The sequence below is a fragment of the Pestalotiopsis fici genome (assembly GCF_000516985.1).
Source record: "Pestalotiopsis fici W106-1 unplaced genomic scaffold PFICI_Scf_1, whole genome shotgun sequence".
Classification (NCBI taxonomy): Eukaryota; Fungi; Ascomycota; class Sordariomycetes; order Amphisphaeriales; family Sporocadaceae; genus Pestalotiopsis; species Pestalotiopsis fici.
The window spans coordinates 4,613,112-4,630,618 of NW_006917091.1; the positions used below are offsets into that span (position 1 = coordinate 4,613,112).

General features: G+C 51.8%; 7 protein-coding genes across 7 annotated transcripts; 3 read left to right on the plus strand and 4 right to left on the minus strand.

Annotated features, from left to right (window-relative positions):
- PFICI_01383 (Ammonium transporter 1) lies at nucleotides 1-1,691 on the plus strand (the record flags this gene model as incomplete). Its single annotated transcript, XM_007829964.1, has 3 exons — nucleotides 1-182; nucleotides 256-1,016; nucleotides 1,090-1,691. 3 exons carry the CDS (start codon nucleotides 1-3, stop codon nucleotides 1,689-1,691), a joined length of 1,545 nt encoding a protein of 514 aa, XP_007828155.1.
- Nucleotides 1,692-2,694: 1,003 nt separating this feature from the next.
- On the minus strand, nucleotides 2,695-5,118 carry PFICI_01384 (uncharacterized protein; the record flags this gene model as incomplete). The annotated part of the gene is made up of 1 exon (XM_007829965.1): nucleotides 2,695-5,118. One exon carries the CDS (start codon nucleotides 5,116-5,118, stop codon nucleotides 2,695-2,697), a length of 2,424 nt encoding a protein of 807 aa, XP_007828156.1.
- An 888-nt stretch (nucleotides 5,119-6,006) lies between these two features.
- On the plus strand, nucleotides 6,007-6,867 carry PFICI_01385 (uncharacterized protein; the record flags this gene model as incomplete). Its single annotated transcript, XM_007829966.1, has 2 exons — nucleotides 6,007-6,037; nucleotides 6,182-6,867. The coding sequence occupies 2 exons, from the start codon at nucleotides 6,007-6,009 to the stop codon at nucleotides 6,865-6,867; spliced, it is 717 nt and encodes a 238-aa protein (XP_007828157.1).
- A 273-nt stretch (nucleotides 6,868-7,140) lies between these two features.
- PFICI_01386 (uncharacterized protein) lies at nucleotides 7,141-9,009 on the minus strand (the record flags this gene model as incomplete). The annotated part of the gene is made up of 1 exon (XM_007829967.1): nucleotides 7,141-9,009. One exon carries the CDS (start codon nucleotides 9,007-9,009, stop codon nucleotides 7,141-7,143), a length of 1,869 nt encoding a protein of 622 aa, XP_007828158.1.
- Nucleotides 9,010-10,367: 1,358 nt separating this feature from the next.
- Nucleotides 10,368-11,993, plus strand: PFICI_01387 (uncharacterized protein; the record flags this gene model as incomplete). The annotated part of the gene is made up of 1 exon (XM_007829968.1): nucleotides 10,368-11,993. The coding sequence occupies one exon, from the start codon at nucleotides 10,368-10,370 to the stop codon at nucleotides 11,991-11,993; it is 1,626 nt and encodes a 541-aa protein (XP_007828159.1).
- Nucleotides 11,994-12,763: 770 nt separating this feature from the next.
- PFICI_01388 (arginine N-methyltransferase) lies at nucleotides 12,764-14,240 on the minus strand (the record flags this gene model as incomplete). Its single annotated transcript, XM_007829969.1, has 6 exons — nucleotides 12,764-13,242; nucleotides 13,300-13,631; nucleotides 13,707-13,816; nucleotides 13,888-13,907; nucleotides 13,991-14,004; nucleotides 14,155-14,240. The coding sequence occupies 6 exons, from the start codon at nucleotides 14,238-14,240 to the stop codon at nucleotides 12,764-12,766; spliced, it is 1,041 nt and encodes a 346-aa protein (XP_007828160.1).
- A 959-nt stretch (nucleotides 14,241-15,199) lies between these two features.
- Nucleotides 15,200-16,424, minus strand: PFICI_01389 (uncharacterized protein; the record flags this gene model as incomplete). The annotated part of the gene is made up of 4 exons (XM_007829970.1): nucleotides 15,200-15,269; nucleotides 15,337-16,096; nucleotides 16,173-16,221; nucleotides 16,302-16,424. 4 exons carry the CDS (start codon nucleotides 16,422-16,424, stop codon nucleotides 15,200-15,202), a joined length of 1,002 nt encoding a protein of 333 aa, XP_007828161.1.
- Between the last annotated feature and the right edge of the window lie 1,083 nt (nucleotides 16,425-17,507).

Genomic DNA, 17,507 nt, shown 5'->3' on the forward strand with positions numbered 1-17,507 from the left:
ATGGTCGTCGTGGACGGTATAGACCTCGATGACTACTATGTCGGCAAAACACCATACAATGGCACCGAGGCAGATGGAGGGGATCCCACGACGGAGAACTTGAACATATGGTACGAGTCGGGAGATATTGCTTGGATGATAACAGCCACGGCTCTCGTCCTTCTCATGATACCTGGTGTTGGGTGAGTTTTCAGACCTTCTTCCTGGCCGGGTGGTTGCCCCTCGTATACTAAACAAAGAAACCCTCCAATACAGCTTCTTCTACTCTGGTCTCGCACGGCGAAAGTCGGCATTGTCTCTCATATGGTTGTCCGTCATGGCAACGGCCGTCACATCTTTCCAATGGTTCTTCTGGGGCTACTCCCTGACCTTTTCGCACACGGCCGGCCCATTCCTGGGAGACCTGGCCAACTTTGGCTTCAAAAACGTCCTGGCGCGCCCGTCGGTAGGGTCCACGCGGATCCCGGACCTGCTCTTCGCCGTGTACCAGGGCATGTTCTCGGCCATCACGGTGGCGCTGGCGACGGGCGCCGTGGCCGAGCGCGGGCGCATGCTGCCCTGCGTCATCTTCATGTTCATCTGGGCCACGATTGTCTACGACCCCATTGCCTGCTGGACCTGGAACCCGAGCGGCTGGTCCAACAAGATGGGCGGGCTCGACTTTGCCGGCGGCACCCCCGTGCACATTGCCTCGGGCTGCGCCGCCCTCGCCTACTCCATGATGCTGGGCCGCCGCCGCGGCCACGGCACCCACGAGCTCAACTACCGGCCGCACAATGTCACGCACATTGTCATTGGTACTGTCTTCATGTGGGTGGGCTGGTTCGGCTTCAACGCCGGTTCCGCCCTGGCCGCCAACCTGCGCGCCGTCATTGCCGCCACCGTTACCAACCTGGCAGCCTGTGTCGGCGGTGTCACCTGGTGTCTCCTGGATTATAGGCTGGAGAGAAAGTGGTCGGCTGTAGGCTTCTGTTCGGGGGTCATTGCTGGGCTCGTAGCCATCACGCCGGGATCAGGTAAGCACTTTTTCCAAATTCCGTGTCCTGGCATTCGCGAATATCTTATCATATACTAATTATATCCCACCAGGTTTCGTCCCAGTCTGGGCCTCGGTCCTCTATGGAATACTCGGAGCCTCGTGCGCCAACTACGCAACCAAGCTAAAGTTCCTCGTCGGAGTCGACGACGCCCTGGACATTTTCGCCGTGCACGCCGTCGGCGGTCTCGTGGGCAACGTGTGCACGGCCCTGTTCGCCAGCCGCTCCGTGGCGGCGCTCGACGGCAGCACCGTGATCGCGGGCGGCTGGCTCGACCGCCACTGGGTGCAGCTGGGCTACCAGCTGGCCGACTCGGTCGCCGGCGGCCTGTACTCGTTTGTCCTGACGACGCTGATCCTGTTCCTCATCAACATGATCCCCGGCCTGCGCCTCCGCGCCCACGAGGAGGCCGAGATCCTCGGCATCGACGACGCCGAGATTGGCGAGTTCGCCTATGACTATGTCGAGCTGACCCGCGAGGTCCTCAACGACGACGTCGTCGTCGGCGGCGGCGCCAATGACGTACCCGGCACCAGCCTCTACTCCCGCGACCACACGGCCAGCCCTTTTGATCCGCGCGAGAAGAATAGTATCCCCCTGACAGACGCAAGGGCGTATGCAGGGAATACCAACCGCTCTGCGCTGGTGAGGTAAACAGCGTGTCATTTTGCATAAAAAAGTTTTTCTAAATTTATTCTATTCATGCCGTCTTTTGAATATATAAAGTACAAAAAGTACAAACCTAAATGGCTAGAGGAGGACAAATACCATTCAATGTTTAGGCTATCACGGTATACAAACTTTAGAGCTCCTTGAAGAAATTCTACAATTCTCTTTACCATAATCTTTCCACTTAGTCAATCAGGTACCTTGCTGCTCGGTGAGACATGCTTCCGTCTATTCGACAGCCCAAGACAAACTTGACATCTTGACATCTGACACAATTATCCATCCACTCTCAGGTGGAGAGGCAAAGGGGGTCGGGCGGCAGGATCTTCAGAAGGGGATAGAAATCGCCCGTGGCTGCATGCTTGACCACGTGTAATCACAAAGTCTAATTGATGAACATTGCAAGTGGCGGGGAGAAACACGGAGGCGGTGAAAGAAAACGGTGTTACAGTTGTACGCGCGCGCATTTTTGGCAGCTTTCATCAACTCAAACGAGAGAAGGGGGGGGGAAGAAGAAAAAGCAATATCATAACCGTTTCAAGGTTGCAAGGCTGGCATGGGCTAGGCTGGCATGGCTGGTTCAATCAATATGCACGTCATATTTCAAGGTTTTCTCTTGCATTTCGTGATACCCGGATTGCAGAAACTGTGTTATATGCATGTACAGATGGCGGCTAGGCATGTCAGGGGTCCACGAGTATCAGAGTTGGATACAGCCACTTTTGACACAAGGCTGTAAATCTTTTTCTTGTTTTATCATGGCGGTGTAAGACCTTGCTATATTGATGACGTGCTATCACGGGTCTGCTCGGCCTCCAGGATGGAAATCATTATCTGTCCTGTACCTTGTTTGCAAGACGTATACCAAGTTAACAGGCTATCGATGTTAGGCCAATGTTGCTCCTTTGTACGACTTTGGTGTCTCGAAGAAGTCATTCTTCGAGGCACCACCACCATCTTCATGGGCGTCGTGGAACCAGATTCACGTCTAGCACCACCTTTGATGCGGCTCTCTCCACTGAACCCCCAGAGCCTCAAAGATTTTCTTTTCATCTCTCCCTTCCACTAGCTCTCCATCAGTGTATTTGACCCTGCCTGGGCCTCTTATGACGCCACGAAAGAGCCCTCGCTGATTCAGGCACATGCCCTTCTTATCCCCTAATAAGCGCATGCTCCTGTTGAACAAGTCATTGCCGGTAAAGTATAGCAGTGCCGCACCAAACTCGGTCTCGGGAACCAGGAGGAAATCGATCCGTCTCCATATTGGCTTGTATTGTGTCCTATCACCAGGAAACTCTTCCTTGGGAAGTACACAGCATCCATGCCATTTGTTTCCAGTATCGGACCGGGATGTTGCAAGACCGGCTGTCAGAAAGCCTTGACGCATCAATCTGCCGACTAGTTCGTCGAGAAATGGCCCAAGGTCAGCACTTGCCGTTGTTCCTTTCTTGGTGACTATAAAGTCTATATCTCCTGAGCTGTCCGAACCTCGTCGATAGCTGCCCCCAATGAGCAGCTCGACTCTAGAGTCTAATTCCCGGGCCACTCTCCTGACGTGATCACCCAAAGCCTCAACTTCAGCGCGTGGGATGCGCGTATTCAAGTCGTCAAAGTGCTCCACGCCTATACGCTGGTTCCTGCTGAGATTGGCCCTCTCGAGCAAATCGTCTAGGGTCCGATAACCTTGAGCAATCCACTTCTCTGCCGTCTGGAGACCGACGTCATAGACCTTCAAGAATAATTCACGGGCCTCATGATTTGGTTCATTCGCAGCTTCTTCCAGCCTCCTGAGGCGGCCAGTGGTGACAATTTCTTCAATTTTGTCGGCGAGTCGATCACCAATACCTGCAATATCCTTTGCTTGGCTTGATGTGAGAATCTTGGTTGACTGCTGACGAAGGGCTGAAATTGCTCTGCGATAGGCGGTCACACGCCAATGCTCATTATTTCTTGTGTAGTGGTCACACATGGACTGCAACATGGCAATTGTATCAGCATTGGGGTTATCAGGCTTGGCGTCCTTCGTGCCCCCCTTCATGCAAGCAAACTTGTCTTGCCAATTCTCATTCTTGAGGCGTTTGGCCTTTGTTTTCCGGGGATTCTTCCTCTGCGGTTCATCATCCGAACTTTCTCTCCCATTGTCAACTGCGGTTTGTTCGATAGAAGGAGCAGTCGAAATGTCCGCAGACGATGGGCGCCTGTCGTCCTCCATTTCACTCTCAGCATCAACGTTGGCATCTGGATTGGCTTTGGCGAAATGGATAATTTGCGCGAGCTCATCTTCATCCGCCTTACCCTCTGCTCCTGCCTGGGACACGTCTAGTGGCATCTCCTCTTGGCTAACACTGTTTTCGTGATCAACGTCCGCAGTGGCTTTTTGACTCCCCAATTGGGAATCGGAAATGACGTTGCCTGAAGATAGCTGAGTACTCTTCTGTGTAGAAGCATCACTCCTCGGAGGGGTGGCGGCCGGATCGAGATGACCAGTTCGGGCGCGACTTCTAGGTGCCTTGGGCTGCAACGACCGTTCCGATGTCTCTGATGATTGTGGAGGATCGACTGACGAGTTGAGCGTGGACGATAATCCTTGGACCTTGAATTTCTCCCGATCTGGTTTCAAAAAGGTACGGTAGCTGATGCATTCCATGGGGTATACATCATTGACAACAATCTTATCCGCCAACTCATTGGCAGAAAAGGCCTTTTCAAGGTCCTTGTGAGTGAGATCTGCATCGACAATCAAATGCGTGGCCTCTCTCAAGGTACGCACCCATTCGGCGCCATGCTCACGGGCTTTGGTGATGCGCCGCTCTCGCACAGCATTGGTGTCATTATTTGGAAAGTAGAAGAATGACGAGCCCTTGAACCATTGCTGTGCCTCAGGCGCCATATTGAGCTTTGTGGGTCTCTTGCGTTTGCCCATGGTGACTGATGGTGTGTCTTCAGCTGATGGTGATGACCGGTTCGTCCTGCGCAGTTGCGGGCGTGAGACTTTCCGGCTCGGTTGGCTGGAAGATGCTTGCACTGAGTCTGGTACAGATATAATTTCCTCATTAAAAGTCACGTTGAGCAGCGACGCAAGTTGGGGCCTCTTTGTCGGATTTCCTTCGGGCTCGGGCGTATCTTCAATGATGATCACGTCTGCTCGAGGGGTAGCTCTTGGTGTCCTCTGAACAGCGGCAGAGTCAGAGGCTGTTCTTCGAGGAGCCTCAAGACGTGGGGTACTGGTGCCGCCAACAGTTGATCGTGTTCTTGGTGTTGGTTTCCTCGGACTAGAATGTGCAAAGGCCTTGCATTTGGCTCGGTGGTTAGCTTCTTCGGCTTCAAGGATCTGGTCGTCGGTCTCATCGATTTGCTCCAAGTCTTGCAGTCGACTGAAAAGGGCCGTTTTGTCGTCCAAGTCTGGATCCATATCCTTACACCAATGCCGTCATGTCGAAGTGGCAGTTGTTGACAATGAACGCGCAATCATTTTTGGATCCGGAGAAGGTGCTTGCGAGGTACAACAAGACAAATCGGTCACCTCATTTCCAAGAAACAAATATGATGATGGAATCCAAGAAAATGAGACATGTGCCTTGCCGTTGGGCTCGTGCTCGTGCTTGTGCGCTATGATTACACGATCTCCGCGGCCATGGAGTTTGTGTTGTGTGGGCATGAAAGTGGCGTCATGTGGAAATCGAGCAAACTACCTTTGTTGCACTTCCCGAAACGAAATCATGAAAGCGAATGATGAGCGCGCAGGCAGCATCGTCTTGTCTTAGTGCCCGTAGTCCAATCATGTTGTGGCGCTCAGCTCCTTCCATATACATTATCATTACTTTAGCCTAACAGACAGCCATGAATTATTATACGGTCATCATGTTCCATTTGACCTAGACCATAAAAAATCAACTTTCTTGAATTGAAGTCGTGGTTGAACAGATCTATGCTTTTATCACATGTGAGTATCTGGAGCTACGATCGAACAACCAACGGATCTAGATCTACACTACAGAATGCCCAGCGATGCACATCGGAAAGAAAGAAAATGCTCCACACTGATCCCTGGACACACGCACATTAGCTACCTGCCAGTCAGTGCTGCTACGCGCGCCGCACCCTGGACCCCCTGTGCAATGGCGGGGCATCTCCTGGCATTGGCGACGGATGGCGGGGCAGCTTCAACCGCTGCGAAACGTCATGTCATCATGTATTGCCAGTAACCGTTGACCTTTATCCGCCGACGGCCGCCATTCTCTCACCGAATTCAATTCGTGATAAACTGTCGCCGGAACTTTTCAACGTAAAGTCGCCCAAAATGTTTACAGGATTGGTCGAAGAGATTGGAGGTATGTGCAAAGCAATATTCCCAGGCGCCGAGACACCTTTCCGCTTCGTCCGGGCCCCTTGCCGTCACCTGCAGGGAAAGGGAAGCATCACCAAGGAGAAGGAAGAAACAGTAAAGCGCTGACCGAGAACCAAAACCTAACCAGAGGTCACCGAGCTCAACCCGCAGGATGCGACCGGCGGCACCTCGCTGACCATTGCGCTGCCCGCCTCGTCCTCGCTCCTGTCCGACGCCATCCTGGGCGACAGCATCGCCGTCAACGGCGTGTGCCTAACGGCCACCACCCTCTCGCCAGAGGCGGACCCGCGGCCCTCCTTCACCGTCGGCATCGCCCCCGAGACGCTGCGCCTGACCGACCTCGGCGAGCTCAAGGCCGGCTCGCGCGTCAACCTCGAGCGCGCCGTCCGCGCCGACACCCGCATGGGCGGCCACTTTGTCCAGGGTCACGTTGACAGCATCGCTACCATTACCCGCCGTGCCCCCGACGGAAATGCCGTTACTCTGCGCTTCCAGCCCAAGAACCGCGACATCATGCGCTATGTTGTATACAAGGGCTTCATTGCCCTCGATGGCACAAGTCTGACTATTACTGCCGTCAACGATGCCGAGGCCTGGTGGGAGGTCATGCTCATCTCGTACACCCAGGAAAAGGTCGTTCTGGCCCAGAAGAAGGAAGGCGACAGCGTCAACGTAGAGGTTGACGTACTGGCAAAATACGCCGAGAAGAGTATGGCCGGATACCTTCAGGGCGACCAAGGTGCGCTCAAGCCCATTGTCGAAAAGATTGTGCAAGATCTAGTTGCCCAGGCCATGGGGGCGCATTCCGCATAAACATTGGCATGACGAATCTTTGATTATTGAGGTACAAATGACTGTGAATAGACTGCAAGCAGGATATAGACCAATATTGTTTCTTTATTCTTCCCCTGGAGAATGACACTGCTGGCTTGATTCGTCGTGACTTTTTTTTTTTTTAAAAAAAAAGGAAGTAAAAAAGATGGAATGGCAGGCAAATTAACATATCTTACATGGAATCCCCTCGAGAGCAGTCTGATGTCCGATCCGCGGTGCCAGTGATAAGTCGGGCAATGCGTGATGCATAATTCAGGCCTGCGATGGAATATCTGCCCAAATACCAGCAATTTTTGCACTCAAAGCCTTGGTCATCTTCTTACCTCCAGGTTGGTTACCCAATTCATTGAATACCATGTCGTTCTTCTTCTTCCTTCCAACCTCGCCCGAACCCAGGTCCTCGAACGCTTCAATGAAATCGCGTGGGGTCTGCCACTTCTTCTGAATTGCAAGAGCCTTTTCACCAGTGACTCCCCTGATACACATGAGAAACCTAAGGTACACATCTCGGAGTGTCATCATTTCAGATTTTGATGCCAAGGATGAGAACGCTTGGTAGCTGATGTAATGATTGGTGGACGAGTCCTTCTCACGAAGACTTTGAAGCAAAGGGAGATAGTTCTTTCTGGTGATGATATCTGTCGGGATGATAAAGAGCGGCTTCTCTTCGTACAATTTCTTGAGCTTGTTGGTCATGCGAACCAAGTAGCGGATTGTGTCGTCCAGCTTTTGTGTCTGCTTCACAAAAAATCCACTTGTGACTTGTGTGGTTGCAATGGCAGATTGGACCGCCAACTCGTAATGCGACCGATTTTGCTCGTTCACATTGAATTCTTCAATGATGTAAATAACGTTCTTCAGTCCAACATTCTTGAGTCTAAACTTTTGCTCGTGGAAGCGACCATCCTTGATGCTCGACATAAGATCATCAAGACGCTTCCGCTCTGCAATCCAGTCAAGGGCCACTTCGTCGCCCTCTGCCCCAGTCCTAGTGAGGAAGTTGGGATCGTGGCATTTCGCAATCCACATTGCATCACCGAGCGGCAGAGGCTTCACAATTGGCTTGACGCCCTGCTTGTAGAGCTCCTCCTGTATATAGTCGCGATCAGTTTTGGAACGAACTTCTCGCTGATCAATCATGAGCTGTATGGTGAAAGATCCTGGCTGTAGGCGAATCGGGCGAAAACTTGGTATAGCTGAAGGATCAGAAGAGCCATTTTCATCCTTGACAACGTCTGCAAACTCTGATGGTGCTGTCTTTGGCCGCGGTGCAGAAGTTTGGGCAGATGCAGGCACCTCTACGTCGCTTTCCACAAAAAGAGCGTCATTGTCGTCATCGTCATCATCGACTGAGATTGGCCGTATTTTCTGTATTGCTTGTCTTGGAGGCTCCCGCCTTTCAGAGGGTCCAGACCTGTCATCAGGCTCAGGCGACGGTGCAGAGGGATCAGCCGCTCGCTTGATGTTTCTTGCAACCTCGAGGCCGGCATCAGTCAGGACGTAGAACTTTCGAGCACGGTTCTTCTTTTCAACAATAAGCTCCTTGTTGACCAAGGTTCTGTACGAGTTCCAGGCCGTGTAGAATTTGTTGGCCTGGTCGGCGGTCGTGTAGGAGCTATCACAGTGAGGCTGAGCAGCCGCTATGAGTTCGTCCTTACTCAGGCCCGTCATGCCAGAGGCATTGTGCTCGGCAAGGCCCAATAGGATGCCGTACGGACCAGAGCGGTATTGTGGTACGTAAGCCTTGACCTTTCGTGCCTTCTTGGCGGGCCGTGGTTGTGACTCCTCGTCTTCTGAAACCCCGGCATCATCGCCATCCAGTGCTGCCGAATCTGCACCTCGTCTTCTCGGCCTCTTCTTTGACGGCATCGGCAACCCGTTGGCATTGCAGTGTTCCTGCAGCTTCTGTGTGAGCCGGTCGCACATTGTTCTGCCGAAACCTTTGAGAGTCTCGAGCTGACAAGGGTGCGTAAAGACGAGTGGGCATGCTCTCAGGGAGTTGTAGGCATTGCGATACGCCGTGACACTCTTTGCATTGCGTCTCTGGGCGAGATCGAACCATTCCTTCACCCAGCTCAGGTACAATGGGTTCACGCAGTCTTCATCTGAAGGGGCCGGCATGGTGCAAACAAACGAAGCAACTGACAAAAAATGGTGCGATGGTGAAGTTGAAGCGATTGAGATGAACGTTTAGTGAGTTTTACTCGAAAAAGTATGAGACGATCTGTCGTGGTGGAGAGTCACAACAGTAACAACTAATCATAGGAGTGCAGGGTTGTTGCTACCCAATAGGCTGGTGAATGATGAAAGGAATTGGAGTTGCGACCCAAGGTAAGATCCGTACAGACGACCAATTTTTTATTTTATTTTTTTCATATTCGGCTGACATGGGGAAAGGCAACGGCGAGACAGCCCATTGCTGAAAGTCGAAGCACGAAATACTGTTCGACGAATGGCTCAATTGCGGACATATATCATGAACGGCATGCCTAGTACGGAATATGCGTAAAAGAAACGAAAGCGCGTCATTGAGATTTCGACGCGTTCCTGGGAGATGTAGACAAACACCAAGTCAGGTGACTTTTCTTTAATAGACACACCCGCTTCTTTTTAGCTTTGGGTTACTGGTGCTGCCCCTCCATTAGACGGGAGTCTGCCGCCTGTGAGACAAAAAGCAAGCCTCAAGACCCCCGCCGTGTCGCCCGTGGCTTTTTAATGGCTCAGCCCGCCAATGTTCTATTTCTGCTCACTTCCACCCCCCCACCGCCAAGGGCTTTTGTAGGCGGACCCGCCGACCTGTCCAGTCACTGTCATTCCATGGATGGCGGGGGGGTTTTCCTTCACCTTGGTGGTTTAGTCTCAGGAGGGAACCTCGTATGTAAGAGAAAATGGACACCAGAAAACGAGGGGCTCAGCTGCTACTGTTGCTTGCAGAAGCCGGTTGGTTCAAGCTTGAAAGGAAGCTATTACCTCACTGCGGCCGTTGCTTGGGCCCAAAGCCTCCAAGGGTTTTACGTTGATTGATTCGATCCGAAGCGAGTCGTCGTATTACTATTTGTCGACACGACTGCTCCTTTCCTCTCTCTCTTCTCTCTCTCCCTCTCCTTTTGTTCTTGTTCACATTTTGTAGACTAAGATCAATCAATCAGTCAGCTTGATTCGCCTTGTCTTCCCATTCGAGAAGCTTTGTTGCTGAATCCTGACTTTGATCTTCCCAAACCATCACCACATTACTTATTTACTTTGGTTGGTGGGGTCAAATACCTTTCTGCCAATTTGAACAGACTACTACATCATCTTGCTTAGCCTTTGCTACCGTCTTTTTCAGCCACGGTACTTAGTCAACTGCCAAACGGTCCGTTCCCGTCCTTCCCAGGTACATTCGGTTGTGAGCGCCGGATTGGTCTGCCATATATACTTGCTCTATTCACCGCTGACTCTTTGTTCTTTATTCAGATCGATAAGAAATCACCGCCAAAATGGATCGCAACGCCATCATTGAGGCTTCCAAGAAGCACGATATTGTTCCCGGCACCTACAAGTATGGAACTGCTGGTTTCCGTATGGCTGCTGACCTCCTCGAGGGCGTCACCTTCCGAGTCGGTCTGCTGTCCGCCCTTCGATCACGAAAGCTCAACGGCCAGGCCATTGGTGTCATGGTAACTGCAAGTCACAACCCGGCCAAGGACAACGGTGTCAAGATTGTGGACCCCATGGGTGACATGCTGGAGCAAGAGTGGGAAACATATGCCACGGATCTGGTCAACTGCAAGACTCACGACGAGTTGGCTGATACTTATGCCAAGCTTGCTCAGCAGTTCAAGCTCGACCTCGCCGCTCCTGGCAAGGTCATTGCTGGAAGGGATACTCGTCCTTCCGGTATCACTCTTGTCCAGGCCTTGGCCGATGCCTGCGCTGCCACCAACACGGCTTATGTCGACTACAAGGTTCTGACCACACCACAGCTGCACTACCTGACCCGCTGCGTCAACACCGAGGGTTTACCCACCTCGTACGGCGAGGTTAGCGAAGTTGGATACTACAAGAAGCTCAACAGCGCATTCGAGCGTGCCATGAAGAACAAGCGTATCTCTGGCTCCGTGACAGTGGACTGTGCCAATGGTGTGGGTGGCCCGAAGCTCAACGAGCTCCTCAAGTACATTGACTCGTCGAAAACCGGCTTCGACTGCAAGGTTGTCAATGACGATGTGTTGAAGCCCGAGATTCTGAACCTCGACTGTGGCGCCGACTTCGTCAAGACCCGCCAAAGAGCCCCTCCCAAGCCTCAGGCCCAGCCCGGCGATCGCTGGTGCTCGCTGGACGGTGACGCTGACCGCTTGATCTACTACTGGGTCGACCCTGACACGAGCAGTTTCTTCATGTTTGATGGCGATCGAATCGCTACGCTGGCTGCCTCCTTCATTGCTGACCTGGCGCGAACTGCTGGTGTTGAGGAGGAGTTGCGCATTGGCATCGTCCAGACGGCCTATGCCAATGGTGCAAGCACCAAGTACGTCGAGCAGCACCTTCAGCTGCCTGTCGTCTGCACTCCTACCGGCGTTAAGCACCTGCACCACGCTGCTTGCGCCTTCGATATTGGAGTATACTTTGAGGCCAACGGCCACGGCACTGTCGTCTTTTCGTCCGACGCCATGCAAACCTTTGCCAAGAAGCAGCCTCAGTCCCCTGCGCAGAAGGACGCCCTCGAGACGCTGCAGGCCCTCGGTGAGCTCATCAACCAGACCGTTGGTGATGCCATTTCCGATATGCTCATGGTTGAGGTCATTTTGGCTCACAAGGGCTGGGGTCTCAAGGACTGGGCTATGACCTACACTGACCTCCCCAACCGCTTGGTGAGAGTCGAAGTCGGCGACAAGGACCTCTTCCAGACCACCGATGCTGAGCGAAAGCTGAGCCAGCCCGCCGGGGCCCAGGACGAGATTGACCAGTGCGTCAAGAAGTACACGAATGCGAGATCATTTGCACGCGCCTCGGGTACCGAGAACGCCTGCAGGGTGTATGCCGAGGCCGCAACCAGGTCCGAGGCGGACGATCTCGCCAACAAGGTAGCAGTCATCGTGAAGCACTACGGCGGTGGAATCTAGGAGACCATCCAGAATCAAAAATCCGCATATCCCTTCAGAGGATGTCAAGCTGCTGCTCAAGATGAGACGATGAAATCATGAATAAATGAACGCAATCATAAAACCCCCAAATCAACAGGAAGCGAAGAAAGAAAGACCAGCACGGACTCGGCGCCACAATATTGCCCGACTTTTGTTCTGCTATAATACTAAAATAGATCATGGATCAATACAATGTTCTTGGCACGGATTCTCCCCCTCACATGTCAAAAGTGTAAATGTGTTGATGATCTCCAACTGACACCGCACCTTGGGTCAATGTAAATGTTCCTGGAAAACGTTCTGGAATGCATTTCTTCTTCTTATCTCATGATTCTCATGCATGCATGCTATGTAAAATCTGACAACAGACACCCTAGTCTGTGTTGGGGCCTACACACGCGAAGCGTTACAAACTCGCTTCTGTTCCTTTCTGTCCCCCCAAGGTGTCAAGCGCCATCCAACAGAGCGGGGACAGGACGGACCCTGCCTATGATTATGTCTCTGACTCTTTGATGGCTGATCTAATCTCAAATCTTGCGTCGGGGCGGTATCATAATCTTCAAGCCACATCTTCCCTTGAGTGGCAGTTCAATAAGACGACATTGAGTCATCCGCGGACCTCGTCTCCCGAAACAGTCTGCAGTTTGAATCGAGATGCCCACTGTGGTCAACAGTCATTGTCGACGATATCTGTAGTCAGGTTTGAGGTCTTCTTGGCCGCGAAAGCTACAGTAATACCAAGTGCCACTCTAGCACATCTTGTACTCGCACTCTCCTTGGGCCTGTCTTGTCGGGTCCTGAGTCTCCAGGCGGTACTTGACCTTGATGTCCAGGTCGCGACGGTTCTTATCGTTGGGGCGGACATCAAGCTCGCACTCGACCTCCTCTCCCTGGGTGACAGTCAAGACGTCCTTGAAGTAAAAGACGGTCTGCTTCCAGTGGGTGTACTTGGTATGCGGGCCAGTGGAAAAGCGGACGGGCTTGTGGCAGGCGGTAAAGTCAATGTCGAACCAGGCCACCAGGGCGTGGACAAAGTCGTCGCGGCGGCAGGGCAGCTTGAAGGGAACGTTGAAGGCCAGATCGGCCACGGTGCAGGTGTACAGGTCGAGCGACAGGATGGCGACAGGCTCCGTCACGGCCGCCTTGACTTCGACAGTATCGACAAGGGGCTCGGCCAGAGCAGTCTCCTTCAGAGGGGTGTAGTCGAAGCCATAAACGTTATCCCAGACTGTGTGACGTACATGTTAGTTCTCTGCGCAATTCGACAAAAGTCCTTCTGACTTACATCCAATCTTCTCATCCTTGTACTCGCCGTCCTCAATACCGCATGCAAAGATGGTTGCCTTGTCGGGGAAGATCAGACCGTCCTTGTTCAGGTATCTGTCACGGGCGTACAAGACAGTATCAAGCATGGACTCGTACAGGAGGAAGTAGCCCATCCACTCGGAGATGATGATGTCGACCTTGGGGAAAGGCAGCTCAATCTCCTCCATCTTGCCCTGGATCAGGGTGATCTTGTCAGACAGACCGTTCTTGGCGACAATCTCCTTGGCCTTGAAGATGATGGTTGACATGTCGACACCAATGACATGCTTGGCGCCAGCCTTGGCAGCAAACCTGAACATTGCGTCAGTACAGAGACGGCAGTGGAATACAAAAAGCATCGAAAAGTATGGATGACGAGCGACCTACATGGAAAGGATGGCAGTACCACAGCCAACGTCGAGAACCACCTTGTCCTTGAACAGGTGCTTGTTCTGGACAATAGCGTTCATGTAGGATCGCGTGCGAACCTCATCTTTCTAGAGCGACAGAGTCAGGTCAGTTGAAAACGGCCTCCAACAGTTTTCCCGGAAAGTTGTGTTGTACTCACCAACATCTCCTCATGGATACCTGATAATTGGTGCCCCACGTTAGTACACAGATCAACGACCCCTCCATTGCGACTCAGATATGATAAGAATTGGGATGCATACCATGGTGGTTGTAACTAAATCATGGGGAGGAATAAAGTCAGCCAGTGTATTCTCAATAAAGACATTCATCATGCGGCAGGCCCCAAGTCTGGTGGCATTTCAATGCGCAGCAGCAGGGTCAAGAGGGCGGCTTGAATGGGATTTGCACGTGTAACTCAACCCACCTGTTGAAGTAGTGCTGCTCAGAATGGGCCATGCCCTTGAGAGAGCTCTCGGCCTTGTCGAGATCCATGTTTGCTCCGGTAGCCATTTTTGATTGCCGACAAGAATTATTGGATTTTTTTTCCCCCCGACTGAAAGAATGAAGGCGACGAAGTGAAGGAAACAAGAGGAAGAGAAAGAAAAAACCAAACAGTCTCGGGACGACGGGGATGGACGGAGTAGACACAGATTGTCACCAACAGTCGCGACTACTCTTGAGTCGGGCATAATTTTTCTGGTATGCAGGGTCCGTCCAGCCAATTTACTGCCACTCGGCGGGCCTCACCGCCCGCGGGCCCCACCAAGGCGGCGACTCCAGTGAAAAAAACTCCCTTTTTTCGGGCTAGACTCGAGAGACTAAAAAAAAAAAGAAGCCGTGTAAGGCGTTGCTATGTATGCCGCCCTCGTACTCTTTGCGACGAACCTGCGTGCACATGAACATGTAGGCAGACAAGATCGGATTGTTGAGTGAAATGAACATTGTTCCCTATCTACGTTAACCTTGACATGATGCTACCGTTGTCTCTGTGTACGACTGCTTGTTATCCATGTCTTTGGCTAGATCATTGGAATGGTCTTTTTCTTTTCTTTTTCTTTTTCTTTTCTTCTCCGAAACGAGTCACGACCACGCTTGATTGACACAGAAGAAGAAGCTCGTCCCTCTTGTCTTGCGAGTACGTAGTAGTTTCATTTTCTTCCTCGGCATCACCGTAACATGGAATCATGCCCAACTGAGGGCCACTTGCCACGATGCTGCAATAAAGAGAAAGAGAGAAAAATGATCACTAGAGTCCAAAGGTGCATCAGCGTCCTAAGGAAGGAGGGAAAGGTTATTACCTTGATTTCTTAATTGGATCTGTTATTTTATTCTTCAGCTTTGGTATTATTATATGTTTTGTTTCGCTTGGACGAGTTCTGGTGCGGGCTAACCGCCAAAACCCTGAGGAAAATAATGTTTCCATATCCAATAATGTCCTGATCAAGACTATAATGATCCATTGTGACTCTTCAGTCGATCTCCTTATCCTTCAATTTCGTAGATTTTGCTATATCATCCTGGGCGTCCTTAACAAGGAAACTGTAGGTCAAGTTAGCCGTTGTGCATCTGAGATATGTCTTTGTCTTCAAGTCCAGAACAAACTTACTTGTACCACACAACTGTTGGGAATATCGTGCCCAGGTGCCAGAGACTGTGAGCATCGAGGGCTCCCCATAACGGCGGAAAATCGAGCAGCTCCAAGCTCATGACCATCATGAGCCACGCTACAACACATCCGGGCCAGACAGCCCACGTCCTGCGCGTCTGCCTGTACTTTCTCCAACTGAAATAGGTCCACAGCGCGTTCTGCGTCAGCCCAACCACGACATTAGCCGCCATATTGTAGGTATAGTCCCACTTCCATAGCTTCAGATACATGACATGGCATGCGTATAGTGTACAGCAGAGTACGGTCCACAGCCGCAGCACGCTCCTCCGCCTAGGCGTGGGCTTGTCGAGCCGAAAGACCAAGATTGGAGTATAGTACATGCCGTACATGACGCCAGCGCCGGCCGCAAAGTAGTCGAGCTGTTCCGTCAGGGGAAAGTCGCGAACGTGAAAGATGCTGCTGAAGATCCAGGTGGCAATGCCCATGTACGCAAACAGGCAATAGTACGAACGCAGCGGGTAGTTTGCTGGTATGGATGATCGCAGCTTTGCCAGGCCGTTTTGATGAGCCACCATGTTGCCCAAGCTGAAGAGCACGCTGAAGGGCTCCTGCATGCCCAGAACCCGTACAAAGGGCCACTTGCCGTGGAACTGAGTGACCGGCTCATTGCGCTCGATTCGTCTCGACGTAATGATGTGTTGGCATGTGTAGTCGCATTCTTGCGGGCACGTCCAGAGTAGGACTCGATGGAGAAGAGCTGGTACGGTCGCGTGGTCAGCTTGCTGCTGCGATAGTAGAGGAAAGCAGGCGCAGCTAGGCAGGATTGCACTCACGAATGTGTGTCGGGCTGTTCTTGGGGTCGCAATTCTCTCTCTTACAGACCTGTATGAGTGCGGGCAAGGTTAGCTCTTGTTCCCTACAATGTCTCATACTCAATGGGTGCTCCTCATTGTGGCACGAACCTCTACACATTCGCGAAACTCGGGTAGCCGGTCGCCCAGGGACGCCTCGGCAGTGTTCGCCAACAGGCAGACGACGAGGAAAACGGCCAGCCAAGGCGTTATTCTCGTCCATAATCTCGACATGATTGTAAATGCATTGAATTGGGAACGAGGGAGAAGAGGGAGGGAGAGAGGAAGGGAAAGAAGAAAAATGTTCGTACAGAAAAAAAAGAAGGAAAGAAAAAGTTCGAGAAGGAATTGAGTGAAGCGCAAGAGTACAGATCGTGTTCAACGGCTGACTACTGCACCTATTTTGGAGCTCTGGTAGGTTGGCTAGTGCCGTCAAGTACACACTACCCACTGCGTACAGAAGGAAGGACAGGACCACACATTGACGCCAGTGTTTTGCGATTGGCCGAAGCTCCACGTCATAATATTTCCAGTACTACTGCCGGAGGGCCGGGGTCCATCAGCATTCCGTCTTGCAAATTTCACCTTGTGCCTCATAGGGAAATGCCAGGTTATGATCCCCCTTTCAAGCTCATTGCCAATGACTGATCGGAATCTTCTCCCTGCTTTTTGCATCGTTTCCACCCAAGGGGACACTTATTACAAAGGATATATCCAGGGATGCGCGAAGACGCGGTACCTACGTGCAACCGCGGCATGCTTGTAATTAGAATACGTAGGTACCCTCTACCTTAATCCTCCACAAAAGCTTGATGCCCCTGGGCTCGCTCTGGTCATATGTAGGTATCCTCCAAAGTAAGCCGTGCCTTTACACGCTTGCATCCCAGCAATTTGAATCACGAGACTATCGCTAGCCACTTAAGATTGTACGTGGCTACTCGGGGCTCGTAACTGCTGCTGATGGTATATAGTATACACGCTCCAAGCATCGATTGCCGAAATCTTCTCGTATGGTAAAATAGGTACATAGCATCCCGTACTCCACTAGTAGTAGCCGGGTGGCCCCGTCGGTGTTGTATCGGTTCAAGGCCTCAACACCATCGATCATTTATCTCCGAAAGCCCCGAGCTCTGTACGCTTGGCAGACTTGATGTTTAATCGATATTGGGGAGTATGCAGTGGGGCCGGCCCATACAGCATATACATAGTACTGGATAAAAATTCGTTCATCGCGAATGAAAATCCATTATACTTACGTCTTTGGAGCCGTCCCAATCCATACCTCCTAGGTGCCATTCCTTTCCACGAAAAGCGCCC